The 25,011-nt window shown below is 48.4% G+C and overlaps 2 protein-coding genes across 2 annotated transcripts; both read right to left on the reverse strand.

Moving 5' to 3' along the window:
• Positions 1 to 1,486: 1,486 nt before the first annotated feature.
• LOC310684362 (uncharacterized protein) lies at positions 1,487 to 24,725 on the reverse strand. The gene is made up of 4 exons (XM_083455396.1): positions 24,670 to 24,725; positions 22,211 to 22,514; positions 7,913 to 8,039; positions 1,487 to 4,265 (listed from the first exon to the last, which is right to left on the reverse strand). The coding sequence occupies exons 2-4, from the start codon at positions 22,421 to 22,423 to the stop codon at positions 2,434 to 2,436; spliced, it is 2,172 nt and encodes a 723-aa protein (XP_083311522.1). The 5' UTR covers positions 22,424 to 22,514; positions 24,670 to 24,725; the 3' UTR covers positions 1,487 to 2,433.
• On the reverse strand, positions 14,694 to 21,072 carry LOC310684430 (uncharacterized protein). Its single transcript, XM_083455582.1, has 2 exons — positions 20,864 to 21,072; positions 14,694 to 16,424 (listed from the first exon to the last, which is right to left on the reverse strand). Exons 1-2 carry the CDS (start codon positions 21,024 to 21,026, stop codon positions 15,181 to 15,183), a joined length of 1,407 nt encoding a protein of 468 aa, XP_083311708.1. The 5' UTR covers positions 21,027 to 21,072; the 3' UTR covers positions 14,694 to 15,180.
• Positions 24,726 to 25,011: the final 286 nt, after the last annotated feature.

Consider the following 25,011-nt stretch of genomic DNA (forward strand, 5'->3'; position numbering starts at 1 on the left):
TGTCTCTGCCAGGCCGTCCTCTGGGCGGTCCTTCTCCTCCTTTATTTCACCCCCTCATCCCCAGGGGCCTGAGAGGGGATCCCACCCCCTACCCCCTAGCAAAGGAACGGGTTTCAGATATATTTTTGATACAGCCTGTGGGGCTGGTGGGGGAACGTAAGGGAACACTCTTGCAGGCCCCACGGCCTCCTCCAGCACTGGAACAGCTACGCAGCGTTCCCGGGAAGGAGTCCTGGTGTTCTGGGACTGCCAGCTGCGCTCTTGTGAGCCCCCGGTCTAGCAGAGTAAAAGAGGAGAGGAGCTATCTGGCCACACCGACTTTATTTCTACTAATTACAGATTAAGGAACGGAAGACGTATGAGAGGAGCAGCCCTCATACAGACATCCTGCCTCGTCGCAATACAGAGCAGAAAGACAAAGTGCAATAGTACCAGAGACGGAATTCACACAGACTGGATTCCTTCCTCACGGAACAGAGAGTAAACAAGAATCAGGTGATCCTTGCAATGGGAGGAGTGAAATGCTAACAGAACGTGTGTCTTCTGCTTATAAATAGGCTCTTATTGGCAGAAAGTTCTTTCTGAATTTTAATAGGAATCTTCATTCCTGTTATCTTGAAGCCGTTGGTTCGGATCCCACCCTCCAGAGCAGGAGAAAACAAGGAGCCCCACCAATTTGCAGCTTGGAGACTCTGGAAGAGGAAGCACTGTGAACCTCTCTACTCATGACGTGAACCACCCTGGCATCTTCAGATCAAGGGCACTGCACAAATTTAATAGCTATAGAAATAAGAAAGTACGTTACCTGCTTGTGTGGTAAGAATTTGCTTCTACGCCAGCGGTTTGTTACACATGTAAGGGAACATCTTAAATGAAAACACGGAACCAAGAGAAGGAGAGCAAACTCAGAGTCCTGCAGGGACCCAGTTTATTCAAACTATTGCAATAGGACAGCCTTGCCATCCAGTTCTTCAGCAGAAGGGCTGGTTTGAAAAGGCTCCCAGGAGGCATATAGGAAGAAAGCTTATATCCACAGCACACAAAGACTCATAAAATGCCACAACACTCTTCCACTTGAATCAAGAAAGGTCACAGGTCATGAGACGCGTGGCTCAATGCGGATATCGACTCCTCTGAAATTACCTTGGGGTTTCCCAGAGTGCCCAGGTCATTTGGGTCTCATATGTTCCACCGTTCCCTTGGCAACCAGGCCCACGGTGGGGCTGTTGATGTTCCTCGTCCCTATCTTAGTTCTAGTTTCCCAAAACGTGTCAAAGACCTTTGAGGAGAGATGTGAGTTCTCACACGGATGCTAGCTCAACACAGATCTCTTTCCCAAAACATCATCTGCCCTTCTAGGGTCTGAAAAGGATGGAAGCGGTAGGAAACTTACAGGAGGGTGGAATGAGGGTTACAAAATGCAGGCATACAAAAGTCAAGCCTAATGCATCCTACCTAAAAGGCTGGATGCAATTAATACAAGGACACTTTGATCAAAATCTATAATATCTAATATTCAATCAACTATCACATTTTTTACACCAAGTCCCTCCTAGGAAAGTTCAGCATGGACAGCAACCTCATCAGTGTCGCCCAATCACTGTTGTCCCTCTGTCCAGGCATGACGTGAAGAAGGAATCCAACACCTTGGCCAAGGACTTGAAAGTCACAGCTCTGGGTACGTAGTAGGTATTAATATGGGGCACCAGATGTGGCAAAGAACCCAGCTGCAACCATTACCTCATATGAGCTAAGGTAAAAGGTAAAGGTAAAGGTACCCCTGCCTGTACGGGCCAGTCGTGTCCGACTCTGGGGTTGTGCGCCCATCTCACTTAAGAGGCCGGGGGCCAGCGCTGTCCGGAGACACTTCCGGGTCACGTGGCCAGCGTGACGAAGCTGCTCTGGCGAACCGGCAACAGCGCAGCACATGAAAATGCTGTTTACCTTCCCGCGCGAAAGCGGTACCTATTTATCTACTTGCACTTAAGAGTGCTTTCAAACTGCTATGTGGGCAGGAGCTTGGACCGAAAGACGGGAGCTCACCCCGCCGTGGGGATTCGAACCACTGACCATGCGATCGGCAAGCCCTAGGCACTGAGGCTTTACCCACAGTGCCACCCGCATCCCTCTCATATGAACTAAAGTCTCCTCCAATTAAATCTGTACACAGCCACTACTGTAGTTTGCCCCACTGTGAGTTCTTTGATGGCCAACAAGACGGGCCCTGTGGCTGAAGCTCTTTCCACATGCTTGCCACTGTTAGGGTTTCTCCCCTGTATGAATTCTCTGATGGGACATGACACTATCCGTTTTTCTGAAGCTCTTTCCACACTCTTGTAACTGATAGGCTTTTTCTCATGGATTAACTCTTTGATGGGCCCTAAGATGGCATTTTGGAGTAAAGCTCTTTCCACACTAAAAGCACTGATAAGGTTACTCCCTTGTATGAATTCTTTGATGGGAAGTGAGTTTGCTGCTCGTATTGAAGCTCTTTCCACATTCCAAACATTTATAGGGTTTCTCCCCTGTATGAATTCTGTGATGGTTCGTGAGACTGGTGCTCTGGGTGAATCTCTTTCCACATTCCAAGCACTGATAGGGTTTCTCTCCTGTATGAATTCTTTGATGGGAAGTGAGACTGCTGCTCCTATTGAAGCTCTTTCCACATTCCAAGCACTGATATGGCTTCTCCCCTGTATGAATTCTTTGATGGACAGTGAGCTGTCCTTTGTCTATGAAGCTCTTTCCACATTCCAAGCACTGATGGGGTTTCTGCCCTGTGTGAATTATTTGATGGACAGTAAGCTGGCGTCTGTGAATGAAGCTCTTTCCACATTCCAAGCACTGATAAGGTTTCTCTCCCGTATGAATTCTTTGATGGGAAGTGAAACTGATGCTGTGAATGAAGCTCTTTCCACATTCCAAGCACTGATAGGGTTTCTCTCCTGTATGAATTCTTTGGTGGGAAGTGAGCTTGGACCTCTCATTGAAGCTCTTTCCACATTCCAAGCACTGATAGGGTTTCTCTCCTGTATGAATTCTTTGGTGGGAAGTGAGCTTGGACCTCTCATTGAAGCTCTTTCCACATTCCAAACATTTATAGGGTTTCTCCCCTGTATGAATTCTCTGATGGTCGGTAAGCTGCCTTCTGAGACTAAATCTCTTTCGACATTCCAAGCACTGATAGGGTTTTTCCCCTGTATGAATTCTTTGATGGGTTGTGAGACTGGTGCTCTGGGTGAATCTCTTTCCACATTCCAAGCACTGATATGGTTTCTCCCCTGTATGAATTCTCTGATGGGAAGTGAAACTCTCTCTTCGACTGAAGCTCTTGTCACATTCTTGGCACTGATAGGGTTTCTCTGTTGAATGAATTATTTGATGGGACATAAGTTGGCCTTTTAGAATGAAGCTCTTTCCACACTCCCAGCACTGGTAAGGTTTCTCCCCTGTATGAATTCTTTGGTGGGAAGTGAGACTGCTCTTTTGACTGAAGCTCTTTCCACACTCCCAGCACTGATAAGGTTTCTCCCCGGTATGAATTCTATGATGGACTGTGAAAGTCTCCTTTGTTCTGAAGCTCCTTCCACACTCTTGGCACTGGTAGGGTTTCTCCCCTGTATGAATTCTTTGGTGGGAAGTTAATCTGTCCTTTTTTCTGAAGCTCTGCCCACAATCTTGGCACTGATAAGGTTTTTCCCTTGTATGAATTCTCTGATGGACAGTGACCTTGTATCTCTGACGGAACCTCTTTCCACATTCCAAGCACTGATAGGGTTTCTCCCCTGTATGAATTCTTTGATGAGTCCTGAGCTGGGAGCTCTGAGTGAATGTCTTATCACATTCCAAACATTTATAGGGTTTCTCCCCTGTATGAATATTTTGATGGACACTTAGTTGGTGGCTGTGACTGAAGCTCTTTCCACATTCCAAGCACTGATAGGGTTTCTCTCCTGTATGAATTCTTTGATGGGAAGTGAGACTGCTGCTCCAAATGAAGCTCTTTCCACATTCCAAACATTTATAGGGTTTCTCCCCTGTATGAATAAGTTGATGAACAGTAAGCTGGCCTCGGTGTCTGAAACTCTTTCCACATTCCAAGCACTGATGGGGTTTCTTCTCAAGGAGATTTCTTTGATGGGAAGTGGAAGGGGAGCTCTGCCTGAAGCTCTCGCCACAGTCAGAATCCTGATATGGCTCCTCCACTGTCTGGATCTCGTTGTGGTCTCCCTCGTTCTTCATCTCCAATTCATCACCACCTGCAACTAAGTGGCAAACAGATTAGAGCCTCAGGAATAACAACAACAACAACAACAATTTATTATTTATACCCGAGCCACTCTGGGTGGCTTCCAACAAAGATTAAAAATACATTAAAATGTGAGACATTAGAAAACTTCCCTAAACAGGGCTGCCTTCAGATGTCTTCTAAATGTCACATAGTTGTTTATCTCCTTGACATTTGATGGGAGGGCGTTCCACAGGGTGGGCTTATCACAGTGCAGGAACCACCAGCAGGCCCTTGGCACTGGACTTCAGTATCCGGGCAGAACGGTGGGGGTGGAGACACTCCTTCAGGTATAGTGGGCCGAGGTCATTTAGGGCTTTAAAGGTCCGCACCAGCACTTTGAGTTGTGCTTGGAATCGTATTGGGAGCCAATGTAGGTCTTTCAGGACTGGTGTTATGTTGTCTCAGCGGCCACCCCCAGTCACCAGTCTGGCTGCCGCATTCTGGATTAATTGCACCTTCAAAGATGAGAGCCACAACCCCAGAGTCGGCCACGACTGGACCTAATGGTCATGGGTCCCTTTACCTTTAAAGATGTTTTTTTTAATAAGCGGTTTAATGATTGCCTCTTTCAGCGGATCTGGGAATGTTCCCTCACAGAGGGAAGCATTCACCACCCCGCAGAGCCCATCGCCCAGCCCTTCCCGGCTTGCTTTTATTAGCCAGGATCAAGGAGACAGGTGGTTGGTTTCACGCGTCCAAGCAGCCTGTCCACATCCTCAGAGGTAACAGATTGGAATTGATTCCATGCAATTCGACCCAACAGGGCTCTAGCACTCTCCCGCCCCAGCCCTGCTCCCACGGTGGTGTCTACCTCCTTCCGAATCTGAGCAACTTTATCTGCAAAAAACTGCAAAATAATTGCTGGAGATCTTGGGGTCTTTACAAGGCTCTGATGGTAAAGGTGGTTCTGTTAAATTGCAAACCACCTGAAAGAGTTTCCTTGCTGCTATTTTCTGCACATGCAATAGAGACGGTGAAGAAAGTCTTCTTCGCCATCACTATCACCACTTGATAGGCTTGACATTGAGCTCTAACCCGTGTCCGGTCCAATTCAGAATGGATTTTCTACCACCGGTGCTCTAGCCATCTCAGATATCGTTTCCTCACCCTCAGCTCTGGAGAAAACCACAGGGCTGTCTGGGCTCCATTGAATCAGAGAGGGCGCTTCGGAGCCAGACAGTCGATAGCCCTGGTTAACTCCGCATTCCAGCGGGCCACCAGGGAATCAGCTGAAAGGCCATCAACATGGGCTAAAGCATCCCCTACCACTCTCTTGAAACCATTTGGATCCATTAAGTGGCGGGGGCGGACCATCCGAATTGGTCCCACCTCCCTGCAGAGGGGATGGGTCGCAGAGAAGTCCAGTTGCACCAGGAAGTGATCTGACCATGGCACTTTAGTTGTTTCACTTTTAGCTAGTGTCAGATTACCCACGTCACTAGAGGTGAACAGCAGGTCTAAGGCATGTCTGCAGCTATGAGTTGGGCCAAACTTATTCAGGGGCAGCCCCATGGAGGCCATGCATTCCACGAAGTCCCGAGCGGCCCCTTGTAAGGTTGTGTCAGCGTGGATGTTAAAATCCCCCAGGACAACTAAACTAGGTGTCTCCAGGAGAAAATCCGCCACAACCTGAAGCAGCTTGGACAGGGAATCCTTGGTGCAGCGGGGAGGTCGGCACACCAAAAGGAATCCTGTACTGCCCCTATTGCCCAGCTTCCAGAACATGCACTCAGGGAACTGGGTCTTCCCAATAGGATGCCTGGTGCAAACTAGTGACTTCCGAAAAATCACTGCAACCCCCCCTCCCTGCCCACATGACCTGGGTTGCTGTGCAAAAGAGAAACCTGGTGGACAAGCAGCGGCAAGGACATGCTCATCTGCTTCATCCAACCAAGTCTCTGTTACACATGCCAGGTCAAATCCTCCATCCATTATCAAGTCATGGATGGCAGTGGTCTTATGAATCATTGACCAAGCATTGCACAGCAGCACCTTAAGGTCATGTGGGTTTCCCTTGCTGATTCTAGTATCCGTCCGGTCAGGACCAGACCCAGAGACAGGGATAGTCCTCAAACAACGACTAAACCTGCCTCCTGGGTAATGACATGTTCTGGTGTTAGCGTAACTCCTCCTCCTGCCCATGATCACTGAGATTGGATGTCCCAGTGCATCCCCCCCCCCCCGTGGAACTTGCCCCAGCCATTCTGTTGGCTGGGGCCGACTCCCAGGCAGCCCTGATCCGGCCCCTTAAAAACAAAACACAAACTATACAACAACCAATAAAACAAAACAAAACAACGTTATACCTAAATGAATCCCCAACCAGATATCCTTTTAGAAGACATATGAAGGCAGCCTTGTTTAGGGAAGCTTTTAATGTTTGATGGACTACGGTATTTTAATATTTTGTTGGAAGCTGCCCAGAGCAGCTGGGGAAACCCAGCCAGATGGGCGGGGTATAAATAAGAAATTGTTGTTGTTGTTGTTGTTGTTGTTATCCATCCCACCCCCCAACAGAGCAAAAAAAGGGGGGGGGGAGAGAAGAGGAAAATTGAAATGCCACTGACTGCTTAAGGACATTTTAAGACACATTAGATTAGACACTTGGAACAGGGAACAAAAGCAGAAGAACTCCACACTTCCCCAGTACAGTCCAGCCCCACCCTCTGGGCACTGCAGCAGGAGTCCTTTTGTAGCTGAGAATGTGTGGGCCTGGCCCCCCGTCCCCCAGGCCGGTTGGAAAAGGCCCTGCAGTCCTCGCCACAGCCGATGGTCCCAAATTAGGGAGCAGTGCTGATTAATGCTTGTGACCGGGAAAGAACTGAAGGGAGTTGGATGTGAGGTCTTCCTCCAGGGTTCACTGCCTGGGGTTCAAAAAGCCTGGTTATTTTCTGGGACGGATTTTGTTTGGCCCCACCATGGGATCTGTGCCATCTCCAATGTCACTCGTCTCTTTAGTCAGCCAAGGACAGAAAGAAGAAGAACAGAAACAAAACATCTGACAGAAGCCACTTCAACTTCCTGAATCACTTTGAAGATTCAGGCCTGGGCAGTTTAGAGGAGCCTGAAAAAAATATTGGGGGGGGGGGTCTTATCTGCCCTGGAGAAACTTCATCTGAGCAATTTCCCCCCTGCTCAGCACCTTGCGCCTCTGGCAGCCCAGCCCCTATGAGGGGATGAGAGGCTGCTGAGGAATAGAGTCTGAGGGGGAAGGAGAGCGGTCAGCGCTCCTCCTCCTCCTCCTGTGCATCTGGCCAGAGCCATGGCTGCTTTCCTGAGGCCTTTCCTCTGCTTCTGCGCCCATGAAGGTTCCCTGATGGGAGGCTGTGGGGGCTGCAGACAGGCCAGCCCTTCAAGAGCAAAAGGGGGCCATCTTGGAGGGAGGTAGGCAAGATGCTGATGATGACTTTATTATTTATGCTTTGAAAAGGCAGAACTGGAGGAAGAATATTCACAGGGAAAGCAGCCAACAGTCTTCCATCCAAGGTTGGCTGTGGGAGTGTTAGCATCCCAGGTGCTGTGGGGGGCGCTGTTGAGCCCCATCGAAAAATCAGAGGTTCCTCCCATAGAGAGATGTCTTGAATTACAAAGCAGATAGGATGATCCAAGAGGAAGCCTTACCAAGAGAGTCCAAGATCCCACGATTCTCCTCCATGACTTCCTTATGCAGAGCTCTCTGGTCAGGATCCAGCAACGCCCACTCCTCGTCTGTGAAATGGACAGCTACATCTTCAAAGCACACTGGACCCTAAAAGGAAAAGGTTATCCTCTTAGACCAAATAAAGGTGAACTGTTACACTTTGTTGTCTTCTGCCTCTTAATTGATGTCCTGTTTTAATGGGAATCTTTTTCTGCCCATTTTATGGATGCATATTTTGTTGGGCTAATGAATTATTCATTGTGTACAGTAGTGACTCTGGTTGCGAACGGGATTCGTTCCGGAGGCCGTTTGCAACCGGAAAGTACTGCAACCCGAAGTGCCTGTTCTGTGCATGTGTGCGGGGCGGTCTATCGCTTCTGCGCATGTGCGAGCAGCGAAAGACTACTGGAGAAACCCGGAAGTAACCCGGTCTGGTACGTCCGGGTTTCCCGTGCTCATAACCAGAAGGCAATTATATATTTCATCCAGCAGAGCTTTACTGCTAGCCAAGGCAAACGAGCATAACGGTCACAAATGCAACACATCCAGGATTGGCACTGCCCAGTTGCAGCAGAAGTGCAGAGTGTTTGAGGACCGGGACAAATGCTTGTTGACAAAGCTATTGCACTACCAACCTTGCTGTCTGCTTGTGAAACATGGACCACTTATAAAGGCCATCTCCAACTCCTCGAAAGATTCCATCTCTGGTGTCCCCAAAATATTTTACACATCACTTGGGAAGACAGGAGAACTAATGCCAGTGTACTGGAAGAAGCAAAGATCACCAGTGTTGAAGCAATGATTCTTCAACATCAGCTTCGTTGGACTGGTCATGTTGTGCAGATGCCTGATGATCGTCTTCCAAAGCAACTACTCTATTCCGAACTTAATGAGACGTGGGTGGCAATGTGGGTTAAACCATAGAGCCTAGGACTTGCCGATCAGAAGGTCGGTGGTTCGAATCCCCGCGACGGGGTGAGCTCCCTTTGCTCGGTCCCTGCTCCTAGCCTAGCAGTTTGAAAGCACGTCAAAGTGCAAGTAGATAAATAGGTACCGCTCCAGTAAATGGTGTTTCCGTGCGCTGCTCTGGTTCGCCAGAAGCGGCTTAGTCATGCTGGCCACATGACCCGGAAGCTGTATGCCGGCTCCCTCGGCCAGTAAAGCGAGATGAGCGCCGTAATCCCAGAGTCAGCCACGACTGGACCTAACGGTCAGGGGTCCTTTACCTTTTATTCCGAACTTTGAAATGGAAAGCGTAATGCTGGTGGTCAACAAAAGAGGTTTAATGACGCTCTCACGGCAAATCTTTAAAAATGTAGTGTAAACACCGACAATTGGGAAACACTGGCCTGCGAGCGCCCCAGTTGGAGAACAGCCTTGACCAAAGGCTCGAACTCGAACTCAGGACGCAAGGGGAAATGCGCTAAGCGGAAGGCACACTTGGCAAATCCACACCGGGATCGGCTCCAGCCCGGAAACCAAAGTCCCCACTGTGGAAGGACGTGGGGATCCAGAACTGGCCCCCGCAGTCACTTACGGACTCTCTGTTCAAACCGTGTTAGTGGAAGACCATCTTACTCGGCTACCAGGGATCGCCCAAGAAGAAGAATATAAACTCCCCCCCCCGCCGCCCCTCCCTGGCCGCCCTGGGACTTGCCCCCTTCTCCCCCCTGCGCCCTATGGGGAAGAGAGAGGAGACTTACAAGAGACGCAGCTCCTGGAAAGGAGACGAAAACCTCCCCCGGGAAGAGAGGAAATGGGGGGGGGGGAGGGGATTTCCTCGGGAGGACCTCGCCCCCCCTTATTTCCTGTCCTCTCTAGGAATGCAGCTCAGTTCCTTTTAACCCTTGCAAGGCGGAGCACATCAAACGCACATCTTCTCTATTCAGGAGCCCGGGAGGAGCCTCGTCCTTTGCAGACGCGTCGAGGCGCCTTATTTGCGGAGACCGAAATGAATCCACAGGGGGCGGGAGACCCAGGACGCCCAAGGGGGAAGAGAAAGGAGACTCACCGGATCCCCGAAGGCGCCCCCGAGGCAGCACTTGCGGAGCAGAGAGACAACAGCGCCCCCCCTTGCAGGAAGGGATGGGGAGGAAGGGTCTCTGGCTCTGGGGGACGTGGCCCCCTTTATTCCCAGTCCTCTCTCGGAATCCAGCCCAGTTCCTTTGAACCCTGGGCGAGCCGGGCTCCTCCCCCCTCCCTCTGCAAAGCAGGAGCCCCGGGCATCGCAGCCCCTGGGGGGGGGGTCGTATTTGCATCCCTCCCACCGTCACCAAAACGTCGCGCCATGGTCGCTAAAGAGGAGTGGTTGTCATGCATAAAGGAGAAAATGCCCCCCCCCCCCAGTCATCCCAGCTCCCACCGCCTTGGGAGGAGCTGCTTCCCCAAAGAGCAAGACCGGGATTCACACCTCCTGCCAGTCGCGAGGCCTTCCTGCGCTTCTCCTCTGGAAGGATCCGGATTCCTGTCTGGGGTATGGGCTGCCTCCTGGGGCGAAGCTGGATTCCCCCCCAAGGGCAAAGGACCTTCTGCTTGAGGGAGGGAGGGAGGGGGGGAGGGAGAGAGGGGAGCCCTGGATTCCCCTCTGTTTCTGTCTTGCAAGAAACATTGTATCCGCTGTTGCTACATTTTGTAGCGCGCTTCTTCCCCGCTTTCTGCTCTCGGTTTCTTGCGCTCAAGGAGTCGCGCAAAAGAGCCGAGCTCTCCTGGCGGATCGCGCGCTCCAGACACGGGGCTGCTGCTTCCTGACTTCGTATTGGCTGCCTGTCACTTTGGACGGCGCCGATTGGTCAATCCTGATGTTTCATTGAGGGGTTTCGGGACTCCATTGAAGGGTTTGCTAGCCTCTGGGCTGCAGATCACTAGGAGGGGAGTTTATATGTGGAGGGGGCCACTCAGGCTCGTCCTCCTGCGTGGATGTTTGGGATTTGGGGGTGTTTGGATGGCCTCTTAGTCCCCGGCTCTACCAACAGCATGCGGGGTGAAAGGCCCGGAGGGGTCGCCTGAGCCCCCCCCCCCCCAACAAGGCTGCTTTGTTGTCTCTGCAAGGCCGTCCTCCGGGCGGTCCTTCTCCTCCTTTATTTCAACCCCTCATCCCCAGGGGCCTGAGAGGGGATCCCACCCCCTACCCCTAGCAATGGAACGGGTTTCAGATGTATATATGATACAAAAGTATCCAGCTTGCCTGTGGGGCTGGTGGGGGAACGTAAGGGAACACTCTTGCAGGCCCCACGGCCTCCTCCAGCACTGGAACAGCTACGCAGCGTTCCCGGGAAGGAGTCCTGGTGTTCTGGGACTGCCAGCTGCTCTCTTGTGAGCCCCCGGTCTAGCAGAGTAAAAGAGGAGAGGAGGGATCTGGCCATATTTCTACTAATTACAGATTAAGGAACGGAAGACGTATGAGAGGAGCAGCCCTCATACAGACATCCTGCCTCATCGCAAGACAGAGCAGAAAGAAAAAGTGCAATAGTACCAGAGATGGAATTCACAGAGACTGGATTCCTTCCTCACGGAACAGAGAGTAAACAAGAATCAGATGATCCTTGCAATGGGAGGAGTGAAATGCTAAAAGAACGTGTGTCTTCTGCTTATAAATAGGCTCTTACTGGCAGAAAGTTCTTTCTGAATTTTAATAGGAATCTCCATTCCTGTTATCTTGAAGCCGTTGGTTCGGATCCCACCCTCCAGAGCAGGAGAAAACAAGGAGCCCCACCAATTTGCAGCTTGGAGACTCTGGAAGAGGAAGCTCTGTGAACCTCTCTACTCATGACGTGAACCACCCTGGCATCTTCAGATCAAGGGCACTGCACAAATTTAATAGCTATAGAAATAATAAAGTACGTTACCTGCTTGTGTGGTAAGAATTTGCTTCTACGCCAGCGGTTTGTTACACATGTAAGGGAACATCCGAAATGAAAACACGGAACCAAGAGAAGGAGAGCCAACTCAGAGTCCTGCAGGGACCCAGTTTATTCAAACTATTGCAATAGGACAGCCTTGCCATCCAGTTCTTCAGCAGAAGGGCTGGTTTGAAAAGGCTCCCAGGAGGCACCTTAGAAGAAAGCTAATATACACAGCACACAAAGACTCATAAAATGCCACAACACTCTTCCACTTGAATCAAGAAAGGTCACAGGTCATGGGACGCGTGGCTCAATGCGGACAGCGACTCCTCTGAAATTACCTTGGGGTGTCCCAGAGTGCCCAGGTCATTTGGGTCTCATATGTTCCACCGTTCCCTTGGCAACCAGGCCCACAGTGGGGCTGTTGATGTTCCTCATCCCTATCTTCATTCTCTTTTCCCAAAACGTGTCAAAGACCTTTGAGGAGAGGTGTGAGTTCTCACACGGATACTAGCTCAACACAGATCTCTTTCCCAAAACATCTTCTGCCCTTCTAGGGTCGGAAAAGGCTGGAAGCGGTAGGAAACTTACACAGGACAACTTTACAGGAGGGTGGAATGAGGGTTACAAAGTGCAGGCATGCAAAAGTCAAGCCTAATGCATCCTATCTAAAAGGCTGGATGCAATTAATACTAGGACACTTTGAACAAAATCAAAATCTATAATATCGTCAGCTTCCGGGTTGAGCGCACCTGGCAATGGCAGATTTCCTCCGTCTCGGAGGGGACCGCTCACCGAAAGGAAGGGTCTGACCGCCTACGGCGAGGCGGAGACCCGCAAAAAACCACGGTCGGAGGAGGACCGTGGGCTTGGGATCCGGCTGGTGCCATCAGCGCCTCCCCTACTCGCGGGGAACCCGGTTTCAGGGCTCCGGAGTGACGTGGGGTGAGCGGCGCGGCACTTTGGATCGATCGCTGCTTTCGGGGGAGTGAAGCCGCACAGCTGCTGTCAGGAAGCGCCAACTTTTCCTGTGGACATTTGGTTCAAAGAAACTTTCGTAAGTAACGGAAATTGGATTACAAATTACTGGAATTTGGTAGTAGATGGAAGGTTAAAACAGGAAGCCCACCTTCCACTTTGTAGAAAGATCAAGGCAAAAGAAAACTGGAGCCTTTAAAAAGTACTTTGTAAAGAAATAAATCTGTCACCTAAGCCTTTTAAACCCCCCCCCCTCGGAAGCAGGGGAAGAGGGGGAGATTGTTTTAACAGTTTATAGCCCTGCAGAGCAGTGTAATTTGACTTTATTTTCTACCGTCTCGAGCCCGGGACCGGGCTTGCCAAAAGGAGAAAAAGAATTCTTACAACTAGAAAACAACTATCAAGAAGGAACGGATGAAGGGAGAATTGAACTTTTTTGTCCCTTTTTTTGGAAAGGAAAAAGGGAGCTGAACTATATGTTATTGAAAGGTGGATGAAAAACAACTAAAGGAAACTGTAACAGACTGTTGTGGACTGCTACAGAAACACATATTGGATTGCTATATTGTTAATACTTTTGGATGGAAATCCCCACACCGGCTGCAATCCTGCAGACTGAATACAAGTAACTGACCTTGGCAACAAGATAACATTGAAAGAACAGGCTTGGGAACATGGCAGAAAAAATAACAGCTCTGTTTGAACAATTTCAAAAAAACCTGTCTATTCTGGAATTTGGTATCTCCGATTTGAAGGAAAACGTACACAGCTTGGCTCAACAAGCAAAAAAATTAGTAAACCCGGCTCAAGAAACGGAATTAACTCAACAAGGATGGATATCTGAGAAGAATATGGATCAGACAGAACAGGCTCTGTCTCTGCAAGAGAAATCGTCTGTGGAAATTACAGTAATAGAGTCTCAAATTGATGGACAAAAAATGGACTATGAGAGTAAAGAGCTTAAAGGACAGATTTGGAAAAGTAGTGCCACATATGGACTGAGTGATTCAGGTTGGTTAAAGTACATTTTGGAGAATGGCACTTTGAGAAAGTTTGAAGAAGTGAAATTTAGTAACTTCAAAGAGAGTGTGGAGCAAGCTTTGGACAATTTTCTGGTCTACAAGAGGAATTATAGAGTTTGGACAAGCTTGCCCAAGAAGGTTAAAGGAGACGTTGAGGGGAAAGTGTTTTGGGACTTAATTTTAGGCTTGAAAAAGACTCTGCAGACAGGCCAGGAAGATGATTTAAAGGCCTCGGATATAAGACAACCTGGCTGATTGATTGACTTTATGGATTGGAAAGACTCTAAAAATTGTAAAAAGGACTGGCAGTATCCGAAACCGGGGGGAAGAGATGGTGGGATAAATTTGAATTTTTAAAGTAAATTTAATGTAATATGGTTTGAATAAGCATTTTTGGGGGACGATAGAAGGAATCTATTTGGTTCTAGGGATTAAGATAAGGAAGAGGAAATATTAGGATATAAGGGCATATTATTATAGGGTATAAGATTAGAAGATTTAAGGTTAATTTTCTTTTTCTATTGTTATTTCTCTTTTTAAAAGGGGTAAAAGTAAATAAGTGAAAAAGCAGTAAAAGTTGGAGGGAATTTGCCGACTAGATTAAAAACTGGTATACAAAGAGGGAGGGGGGAGGAGGTCGAGGAAACAAGTCAAAAAAGAATAAATTTGAAACTTTGTGCTGTTTGGGTGTTTTTGTGTTTGTTTTTTGGGAAAGGGGGAGGAGGGTCTCTTCTTTGTTGGATTTTTTTGTTCAATTTTTTATTATTCTTTTTCCCCCTCTTTTTCTTGTGGATTTGCTTGTTTTGGTGTTATGTTATTGGAAAATCAATAAATATTATTTTAAAAAAAACAAAAACAAAATCTATAATATCTAATATTCAATCAACTATCACATTTTTTACACCAAGTCCCTACTAGGAAAGTTCAGCATGGACAGCAACCTCATCAGTGTCGCCCAATCACTGTTGTCCCTCTGTCCAGGCATGACCTGAAGAAGGAATTCAACACCTTGGCCAAGGACTTGAAAGTCACAGCTCTGGGTACGTAGTAGGTATTGATATGGGGCACCAGATGTGGCAAAGAACACAGCTGCAACCATTACCTCATATGAACTAAAGTCTCCTCCAATTAAATCTGTACACAGCCACTACTGTAGTTCGCCCCACTGTGAGTTCTTTCATGGCCAACAAGACGGGCCCTGTGGCTGAAGCTCTTTCCACATGCTTGCCACTGTTAGGGTTTCTCCCCTGTATGAATTCTCTGATGGGACATGACACTATCCATTTTTCTGAAGCTCTTTCCACACTCTTGTAACTGATAGGGTTTTTCTCATGGATTAACTCTTTGATGGGCCCTAAGATGGCATTTTTGAGTAAAGCTCTTTCCACACTAAAAGCACTGATAAGGTTACTCCCTTGTATGAATTCTGTGATGGGTTGTGAGATTGGTGCTCCGGATGAATCTCTTTCCACATTCCAAGCACTGATAGGGTTTCTCTCCTGTATGAATTCTTTGATGGGAAGTGAGCTTGGAGGTCTCATTGAAACTCTTTCCACATTCCAAACATTTATAGGGTTTCTCCCCTGTATGAATTCTCTGATGGTCAGTAAGCTGCCTTCTGAGAATAAATCTCTTTCCACATTCCAAGCACTGATATGGTTTCTCCCCTGTATGAATTCTTTGATGGGAAGTGAAACTCTCTCTTCGACTGAAGCACTTGTCACATTCTTGGCACTGATAGGGTTTCTCTGTTGTATGAATTGTTTGATGGGACATAAGATGGCCTTTTTGAACAAAGCTTTTTCCACACTCCCAGCACTGATAAGGTTTCTCCCCTGTATGACTTCTCTGATGGACAGTGAAAGTCTCCTTTCTTCTGAAGCTCTTTCCACAGTCCTGGCACTGGTAGGGTTTCTCCCCTGTATGAATTCTTTGGTGGGAAGTTAATCTGTCCTTTTTTCTGAAGCTCTGCCCACAATCTTGGCACTGATAAGGTTTTTCCCTTGTATGAATTCTCTGATGGACAGTAAGCTTGTATCTCTGACGGAACCTCTTTCCACATTCCAAGCACTGATAGGGTTTCTCCCCTGTATGGATCCTTTGATGGGAAGTGAGATGGGCACTCCAAATGAAGCTCTTTCCACATTCCAAGCACTTATAGGGTTTCTCCCCTGTATGAATCCTTTGATGGGAAGTGAGTTCACAGCTAGTCCTGAAGCTTTTTCCACATTCCATGCACTGATAGGGTTTCTCCCCTGTACGAATCCTTTGATGGGACGTGAGATGGGCCCTCTGTTTGAAGCTCTTTCCACATTCCAAGCACTGATAGGGTTTCTCCCCTGTATGAATTCTTTGATGAGTCATGAGATGGGAGCTCTGAGTGAAGCTCTTTCCACATTCCAAACATTTATAGGGTTTCTCCCCTGTATGAATAAGTTGATGAACAGTAAGCTGGCCTCGGTGTCTGAAACTCTTTCCACATTCCAAGCACTGATGGGGTTTATTCTCAAGGAGATTTCTTTGATGGGAAGTGGAAGGGGAGCTCTGCCTGAAGCTCTTGCCACATTCTGAACCCTGATATGGCTCCTCCACTGTGTGGATTTCGTTGTGGTCTCCCTCGTTCTTCATCTCCAATTCATCACCACCTGCAACTAAGTGGCAAACAGATTAGAGCCTCAGGAATAATAATAATAATAATAATAATAATAATAATAATAATAATTTATTTATACAAAGATTAAAAATACATTAAAATGTGAGACATTAGAAAATTTCCCAAAACAGGGCTGCCTTCAGATGTCTTCTAAATGTCACATAGTTGTTTATCTCCTTGACATTTGATGGGAGGGCGTTCCACAGGGTGGGCTTATCACAGTGAAGGAACCACCAGCAGGCCCTTGGCACTGGACTTCAGTATCCGGGCAGAACGTGTTACAATATAGAAGCAATGATGCTGCGAGCTGATTGCTTGAATATGTCACATGATGTTGGGAGTGTCTGTGGGAAACAGACAGCACCGGAATTAGCTCAGAGTGTAATATGAGCTGCACAGGAAGTGTTTGTTCAGTCGTCTGCTGGAGTTTGAAGAGAGCAGACATGTTTTTTGTAACACTGCAAAGACAGAAATAAAGCCATGTAAATACGTTTCTGTCTATCTCTTTCCCCTGCCGGGGGGGCAGGAAAGAGGGGTGTGTTCTTCTCACGCTGAGAAGGATCGCCTATCGCGACCTCTGCCTGGTCCCTGCCAGGAGAGCAGACCGGGAGGTCAACAGGAGACCAAGCCGGGTGCCTGGGAGAGTTGCCAGTTTCTCCTGATAAAGGCTTGAAATCCAACATCTGGTAGCAAGAAGCCGATGGTTTTGATCCATGAAAGCAGCAAGAGAGGTTGGTGGATCGTAACTTCATCCTCTGCAAGGAGATAAAGGAAGATATGGTAGCGGGCGGATGGAGGCTACAAGAACGGCAGAGCACCGGAGCAATCATTTTTGCTGATAAGCTAACAAGCAACGGAACCCCCAAGGTATGCTGATTTTATGGGCTAAAAGGGTGAACGCAGATTGAATCTTCTCTGGTTCACAAAAGCTGTTTTTTGGATTAAAAACGGCACTGAGAGAGAGCCACATACTTCGCATTCTTGGGATAGATAAGGGGCTTGTTGCTCAAGCTTGGAATGTCCAGTTGCTAAGCAACGAGACGTCAATCTTTTCAGCTACTTCGGAGATAGTTAGCTTGAAAAGGAAGTGGAAATTTACAAGCCAACGGAAGAGGGGCTGAAAAAAACACTGGTAAACATTCCAGCGTTTGTTTTGTCTATTGTATCACTGCTCTTGGGGGACTTTCCAGAGCTGCCTGCGTTTAGCTGCCAGGTGCAAAGGCAGTAAACAATCCAAAAGACTCTTGGATTTAACAAGCTCAAGAGTGAGAGCTGAGGCTTGGATTCAAAATGGATACCAAGAAGGGGGGAGGCTTACCTTACCCACCTCCACTGAATAATGACAATTACGCCTCATGGTCTGTAAAGATGAAAGCCCTGCTACAGAATCAGAGGATTTTTGGGGTGATTGAAAACCCCATCCCTGCTGCACCAACGCCAGGTTGGAATTCACAGAATGTGAGAGCCAGGACGGCCATAATTCTGTGTGTCTCAGGTGATCAGCTCGTGCATGTTCAGGATTTGGAATACGCGCGTGAGATTTCGGAAACGCTGCGTAGAATACATCAAAGAGATGCTGGTTCTTCAGCGTTGCTGCATTTTGAAAAGCTGACCAATCTAAGGCTAGCGCCTGATGGAGATGTTCAAGCGCATCTGACAGAGATGAAATTATTACGCCAGCAGATGGCGCAACGCAATTTCCCTCTTCAGGAAGAGATATTCTGCTTCATGATTATTAACAGCCTTAATCGGACTTATAAAACGGTTGCAAGTCAGCTTGGTTCTCTACCAGCGGCCGATCTAACGGTGGAGAGAATCTGTTCAGTTGTTCTGAATGAGAGAGACAGACTTGCTGCAATAGATGTCAAGGACAGGGGGAGAGAAGCTCGGAGTTCTGACACCCCCACTGCTATTGCAAGTGAAGAACAGGCTGTTGCTTTGAATGTTGTCCATTGTTACAATTGTGGACAGACTGGGCATCTTCAGCGGAATTGTAAGAAGCCACGTCAACAGAAAGGAGCTAAGGGGAGCTCTGCAAAGCCTGAGGCGTCAGGCAAAAGTCGTACCAAGTCCCAGATGAAACCTGCAAAAGCATTGCTGTCAACAAAAGCCGAGTTTTCAACGGAGAACGCTTTTGTTATTGACACGGGTTGCACACAACACATGACGTCGCGCCGAGGACTGTTTTCAACTTTTAAGAAGCAAAGCTTCACTGTGAAACAGGCCAATGGCCAGGAGCTGAAAGCGATCGGGTTTGGGACTGTGTATCTTGAGAGTCTGAACTTGACTATAAACAATGTGTATTTGGTTCCTGATTTAAAGTACAATCTGCTGAGTGTTTCGCAGATCACATAGAAAGGACTGATTTTGTCCTATGATGAAGAAAGCTGCAAAATCTTCAAAGATGGAGAGCTGTATCTTTCTGCCAGAGAGAAAGATGGACTGTATTTGTTGACTTTTCATCAAAGTGATTGCATAAAATGTAATGCATCTGAATCTAACATGATCTCTCTTGCAGGTACGATGAAAAACGTCCAAAAGACTACGAGAGTAACCAAAGCTTTTCAGCAAGTGTATGCTGATGTGATTGGTCCTCTAGCACCGTCTAGAGGCAATGCAAGATTTTATCTTGTGTGTGTGGATTATTTCTCTCATTATGTGTGGATATATACATTGCACAAACCACAAGAAGCCTTAGAAAGGTTTAAAGAGTTTTGTGACAAGGTTAAGAATATTCATGATGCTAACATTGATTGTCTTTTCACAGATGAAAAGCCAGTTTTTCTTTTACAGGATTTTCAGGATTTCCTGGATAAGAAAGGAATAAGGCACAAGATTGCTGTTTCAGCAGATGCATGGAACAAAAGTGTCTGTGTACAAGTGAACAAAGAATTGCAAAATGGCATGAAGGCACAATTGCTGAGTTCACATTTGCCACATGAGTATTTGGCTGAATCTTTATCTTGTTTTTGTTATTCTTGGGTGAGAGAGGTTTCAAAAGGTATGGAATGTTCGCCTTTTGAGAAGCTGTTCCACAGAAAACCTTCTGTCGCGCATTTTAAGGTTTTTGGATCTCAAATCAGGACTGAAACTCCAGATGGGGTAAAGAATGCTAGAGGCATTTTTGTGGGTTATGAAAAGGGTCTCTACAGAGTAATTTTGTCTGAATCTGGTCAGGTGATTCTCACAAAATTTCTAGAGAGTGCTCCTGAACAGGAGAGAGTAATTGTTCACACATTTCCCACTGAGGACAGTTCAGATGATGGTGATGATTTTACTGATTACAGTGGTACTGAGAGTGACAGTGATAGCTCGAAGAGCTCAGTTGACACAGTCATTGAGAGGAAATCTCACACAATGGCTAGACCTTCACAGGTGGAGGATGAACCACTGTTTACTATTGGAACTGGTTCTCCAAAGAGTCCTGAGTTTGCTAACTCAGCTGTAGCATGTGTTACTATTGTTGACAACTCAAGACAGGTTAAAGCTGTGTCTAAGTCAGAGACAGAGACACAACAGCGAGTTGCTAAGCGTAACACTACATTCCCTAGCCAAGGAAATGCAGATGCACTCATTCCTTGGAAATCAGACAACCAGAGAGGTACACTGGGGAAACCAGTGGCGGGTAGTTCCAAGGGTGGAACTGAAACAACAGGGGAGTGTTATATGTATAACAACTGTTTGTTTTCTTCTCTGGTTCAAGCTTTGCTCGCAGCGCACATTGATTCATATGGGGGAGTATGTTACAATATAGAAGCAATGATGCTGCGAGCTGATTGCTTGAATATGCCACATGATGTTGGGAGTGTCTGTGGGAAACAGACAGCACCGGAATTAGCTCAGAGTGTAATATGAGCTGCACAGGAAGTGTTTATTCAGTCGTCTGCTGGAGTTTGAAGAGGGCAGACATGTTTTTTGTAACACTGCAGAGACAGAAATAAAAGCATGTAAATACGTTTCTGTCTATCTCTTTCCCCTGCCGGGGGGGCAGGAAAGAGGGGTGTGTTCTTCTCACGCTGAGAAGGATCGCCTATCGCGACCTCTGCCTGGTCCCTGCCAGGAGAGCAGACCGGGAGGTCAACAGGAGACCAAGCCGGGTGCCTGGGAGAGTTGCCAGTTTCTCCTGATAAAGGCTTGGAATCCAACAGAACGGTGGGGGTGGAGACGCTCCTTCAGTTATACTGGGCCGAGGTCATTTAGGGCTTTCAAGATCAGCACCAGCACTTTGAGTTGTGCTCGGAAACGTACTGGGAGCCAATGTAGGTCTTTCAGGACTGGTGTTATGTGGTCTCAGCGGCCGCCCCCAGTCACCAGTCTGGCTGCCGCATTCTGGATTATTTGCAGTTTCTGGGTCACCTTCAAAGGTTGCCCCACGGAGAGCGCATAGCAGTAGTCCATGCAGGAGATAACCAGAGCATGCACCACTCTGGCAACCACCTGGCTGGGCTTCATGCTTTGAAAAGGCAGGACCGGAGGAAGAATATTCACAGGAAAAGCAGTCAACAGTCTTCCATCCAAGGCTGGCTGTGGGAGTGTTAGCATCCCAGGTGCTGTGGGTGGCGCTGTTGAGCCCCATCGAAAAATCAGAGGTTCCTCCCATAGAGAGATGTCTTGAATTACAAAGCAGATAGGATGATCCAAGAGGAAGCCTTACCAAGAGAGTCCAAGATCCCACGATTCTCCTCCATGACTTCCTTATGCAGAGCTCTCTGGTCAGGATCCAGCAACGCCCACTCCTCGTCTGTGAAATGGACAGCCACATCTTCAAAGCACACTGGACCCTAACAGAACAGGAAAAAGGCTGTCCTCTTAGACCAAATAAAGGTGAACTGTTACACTTTGTTGTCTTCTGCCTCTTAATTGATGTCCTGTTTTAATGGGAATCTGTTTCTGCCCATTTTATGGATGCATATTTAGTTGTGCTAATGAATTATTCATTGTGTACAGTGGTGCCTCTGGTTGCGAATGGAATTTGTTCCGGAGGCCGTTTGCAACCGGAAACTACTGCAACATGAAGTGCCTGATCTGCGCATGCGTGTGGGGCGGTCTACCACTTCTGCGTAACTTGAGAAACCCGGAAGTAACCTGGTCTGGTACTTCTGGTTTTCCGCGTTCGTAACCGGAAGGTAACATAACCTGATGGCAACGTAGCCAAAGGCCCCACTGTATTTTAACGAGGGGTATTCAGAACCTGGTGTTTGTTGGTGTGTCTCCCCCTGAGTGCGGGTGTCCAATCTCACCCGTCTGGAGCTGAGAGCAGCACCCACTCCTCCGGACTTCAAACAAGACAGACATTCGAAAACGCATGCAGAACAGGAGACAGCACAAAGGGAACGGAAGTGATAGGAACTGTCTTCCGTTCTCCCGCTTTCAAGCATGGAATGTAAACATAGGACATGTGATCTAACACTCACACATCCAGCGACGGGAGAAGGAAACTATGAACAGTGTTCTTCAAAGCATTCTTCAGATCATGTGCACAAACATTCCCGTTTTCCACATGGAAGGACCCCCTTCCTTCTGTCCCTCTGTGCTGTTCTGGCCGGGTGGGGAGGACCCTCCTGAAGCCCTATAGACATCTTCAATGTGCGCAGGGGAATGAGAGGGGGAAAGCCCCACTGTGGGACTGATGGGGTGAATCCTGGCCACTCTTTCGTATGCGGTGTGAACTGCTTAGAAGGCTCTTTGAGCCTTCAACCTCCTTCCTGGGCGGTTCCTCCCACCATTCCTCTGTGTCCCCCAGTCCATGACATCCTCTCTCCCCACATGGCCCCTTCCTCCTACCTGCTCTGGTTTGAGTCGGCTGCAAACCTCTCGGGGTCCTTTGGCCTCCTGGTAGCAGAACTGCCTGAGCTGCTGGCTCTGCACCTCTGAGCAGAGGGTGTCCTCCTCACCCAGGATCTTCTGCACGGAGTTTTCCCAGAATCCCCCACTGCTCCCCGTTTCCATGGCATGGCCTCTTCCTGCTTCAGGGCCAGCTGCGTCTTGCTCATCCATCTCTGTTCTCAGGACACCTCCAGGAGATCGGAAGGAGTCCCTAGGTCTTCTGCCAAGTTCTGCCTGTCCTCTTGAGAGGTTTTGGCAAATCCTAAAAAGCAAATACATTTTTCTGATATAAAATTGATACACAGTAAGGAGGAGAAAAGGGTTCCCTGGGCAAGCATGGAGAAGTATTGGCAGGAATCACAGCCCAGACTCAGAGTTTCTTTCTTAAAAGAGAAAGAATGAAGTCAGAATTGACAAGTGAGTCATTTGTACCAAGTGTAATTTGGACTCAAGGCAAGAGTGGGGGTCCCTCCCCCCCCCAAACGCCAGGGCACATTTCTTTCCAGCGCCTGTCTCCTTTTCCAGAACGTGGAATCTCCCCTGTTCTCAAGAAAGACTACTGGGGTGGGGTCCCTTTTTCCTTTGTTCTGAGGGCCAGATCCTGACCTGACCAAAGGACAGCTCTCGAAAGGAAGGAAAGTAGGACTGCCCTTCATTCTGTGATTGTAAGTGGCTTTAAGTTCTTTTCAGTATTGTGTTTTAATCTTGTAATCTGCCTTGGGAACGGAGGGTGAAAGATGGGATGGGGGTGATGATGGTGGTGAAGGTGTTACATAGCTTAACCCCCCCCCAGTCCCACTTGCTTGGAGGTTCTTTGGCGTCCAGCATGGTCCCTCAGGTGGCCTCGGGGACTGGCAGTGCCCACTTGAAGCTCCAGCCACCGTCCCTTTGGCACAGAGAGGATGTGGCCATGGGGCTTCCTGCTCCGGATCCCATGGGATGGTTGCAAGTTCCTCTGTGTGGAACTGCCCTGGAAGACGGCTCCGAAACTGGCCCCTAATGGCTGGATTCCCCTTTTTTATTTGTGGGATATTCATCCCACCTTTTTCTCCAATCCATGGGTCTGCCCCTCCTCATTGAATCCCCACAAATATCCTTGGGAACACATTTATGTCATTTAAATATTGATCCAGAGCAGAACTCTCACATATAGTTAGCAGAGTAAAAAGTCAAACACATTGCAGGATTCCCAAAAAATAGATAAGAGGCAATTATATATTTCATCCAGCAGAGCTTTACTGCTAGCCAAGGCAAACGAGCATAACGGTCACAAATCCAACACACCCAGGATTGGCACTGCCCAGTTGCAGCAGAAGTGCAGAGTGTTTGAGGACCGGGACATTCGCAGGGAAGCCAAAATGCTGGTTGACAAAGCTATTGCACTACCAACCTTGCTGTCTGCTTGTGAAACATGGACCACTTATAAAGGCCACCTCCAACTCCTCGAAAGATTCCATCAACGGTGTCCCCAAAATATTTTACACATCACTTGGGAAGGCAGGAGAACTAATGCCAGTGTACTGGAAGAAGCAAAGATCGCCAGTGTTGAAGCAATGATTCTTCAACATCAGCTTCGTTGGACTGGTCATGTTGTGCAGATGCCTGATGATCGTCTTCCAAAGCAACTACTCTATTCCAAACTTAAAAATGGAAAGCATAAAGCTGGTGGTCAAAAGAGGTTTAAAGACTCTCTCAAGGCAAATCTTTAAAAATGTAGTGTAAACACCAACAATTGGGAAACACTGGCCTGCGAGCGCCCCAGTTGGAGAACAGCCTTGACCAAAGGCTCGAACTCGAACTCAGGACGCAAGGGGAAATGCGCTAAGCGGAAGGCACACTTGGCAAATCCACACCGTGATCGGCTCCAGCCCGGAAACCAAAGTCCCCACTGTGGAAGGACGTGGGGATCCAGAACTGGCACCCGCAGTCACTTACGGACACAGTGTTCAAACCGTCTTTGTGGAAGACCATCTTACTCGGCTACCAGGGATCGCCCAAGAAGAAGAAGAATATAAACTCCCCCCCCCCGCCCCTCCCTGGGACTTGCCCCCTTCTCCCCCCTGCGCCCTATGGGGAAGAGAGAGGAGACTTACAAGATCCCAAAGGTGCCACCGACGCAGCTCCTGCGAAGGAGACGAAAACCTCCCCCGGGAAGAGAGGAAATGGGGGGGCGAGAGGGGATTTCCTCGGGAGGACCTCGCCCCCCCTTATTTCCTGTCCTCTCTAGGAATGCAGCTCAGTTCCGTTTAACCCTTGCAAGGCGGAGCACATCAAACGCACATCCTCTCTATTCCGGAGCCCGGGAGGAGCCTCGGACTTTGCAGACGCGTCGAGGCGCCTTATTTGCGGAGACCGAAATGAATCCAAAGGGGGCGGGAGACCCAGGACGCCCAAGGGGGAAGAGAAAGGAGACTCACCGGATCCCCGAAGGCGCCCCCGAGGCAGCACTTGCGGAGCAGAGAGACAACAGCCCCCCCCCCTTGCAGGAAGGGATGGGGAGGAAGGGTCTCTGGCTCTGGGGGACGTGGCCCCCTTTATTCCCAGTCCTCTCTCGGAATCCAGCCCAGGTCCTTTGAACCCTGGGCGAGCCGGGCTCCGCCCCCCTCCCTCTGCAAAGCAGGAGCCCCGGGCATCGCAGCCCCTAGGGGGGGTCGTATTTGCATCCCTCCCACCGTCACCAAAACGTCGCGCCATGGTCACAAAAGAGGAGTGGTTGTCATGCGGAAAGGAGAAAGTGCCCCCCCCCCGTCATCCCAGCT

Source organism: Podarcis tiliguerta (genome assembly GCF_965153285.1).
Source record: "Podarcis tiliguerta genome assembly, chromosome: 8".
Lineage (NCBI taxonomy): Eukaryota > Metazoa > Chordata > Lepidosauria > Squamata > Lacertidae > Podarcis > Podarcis tiliguerta.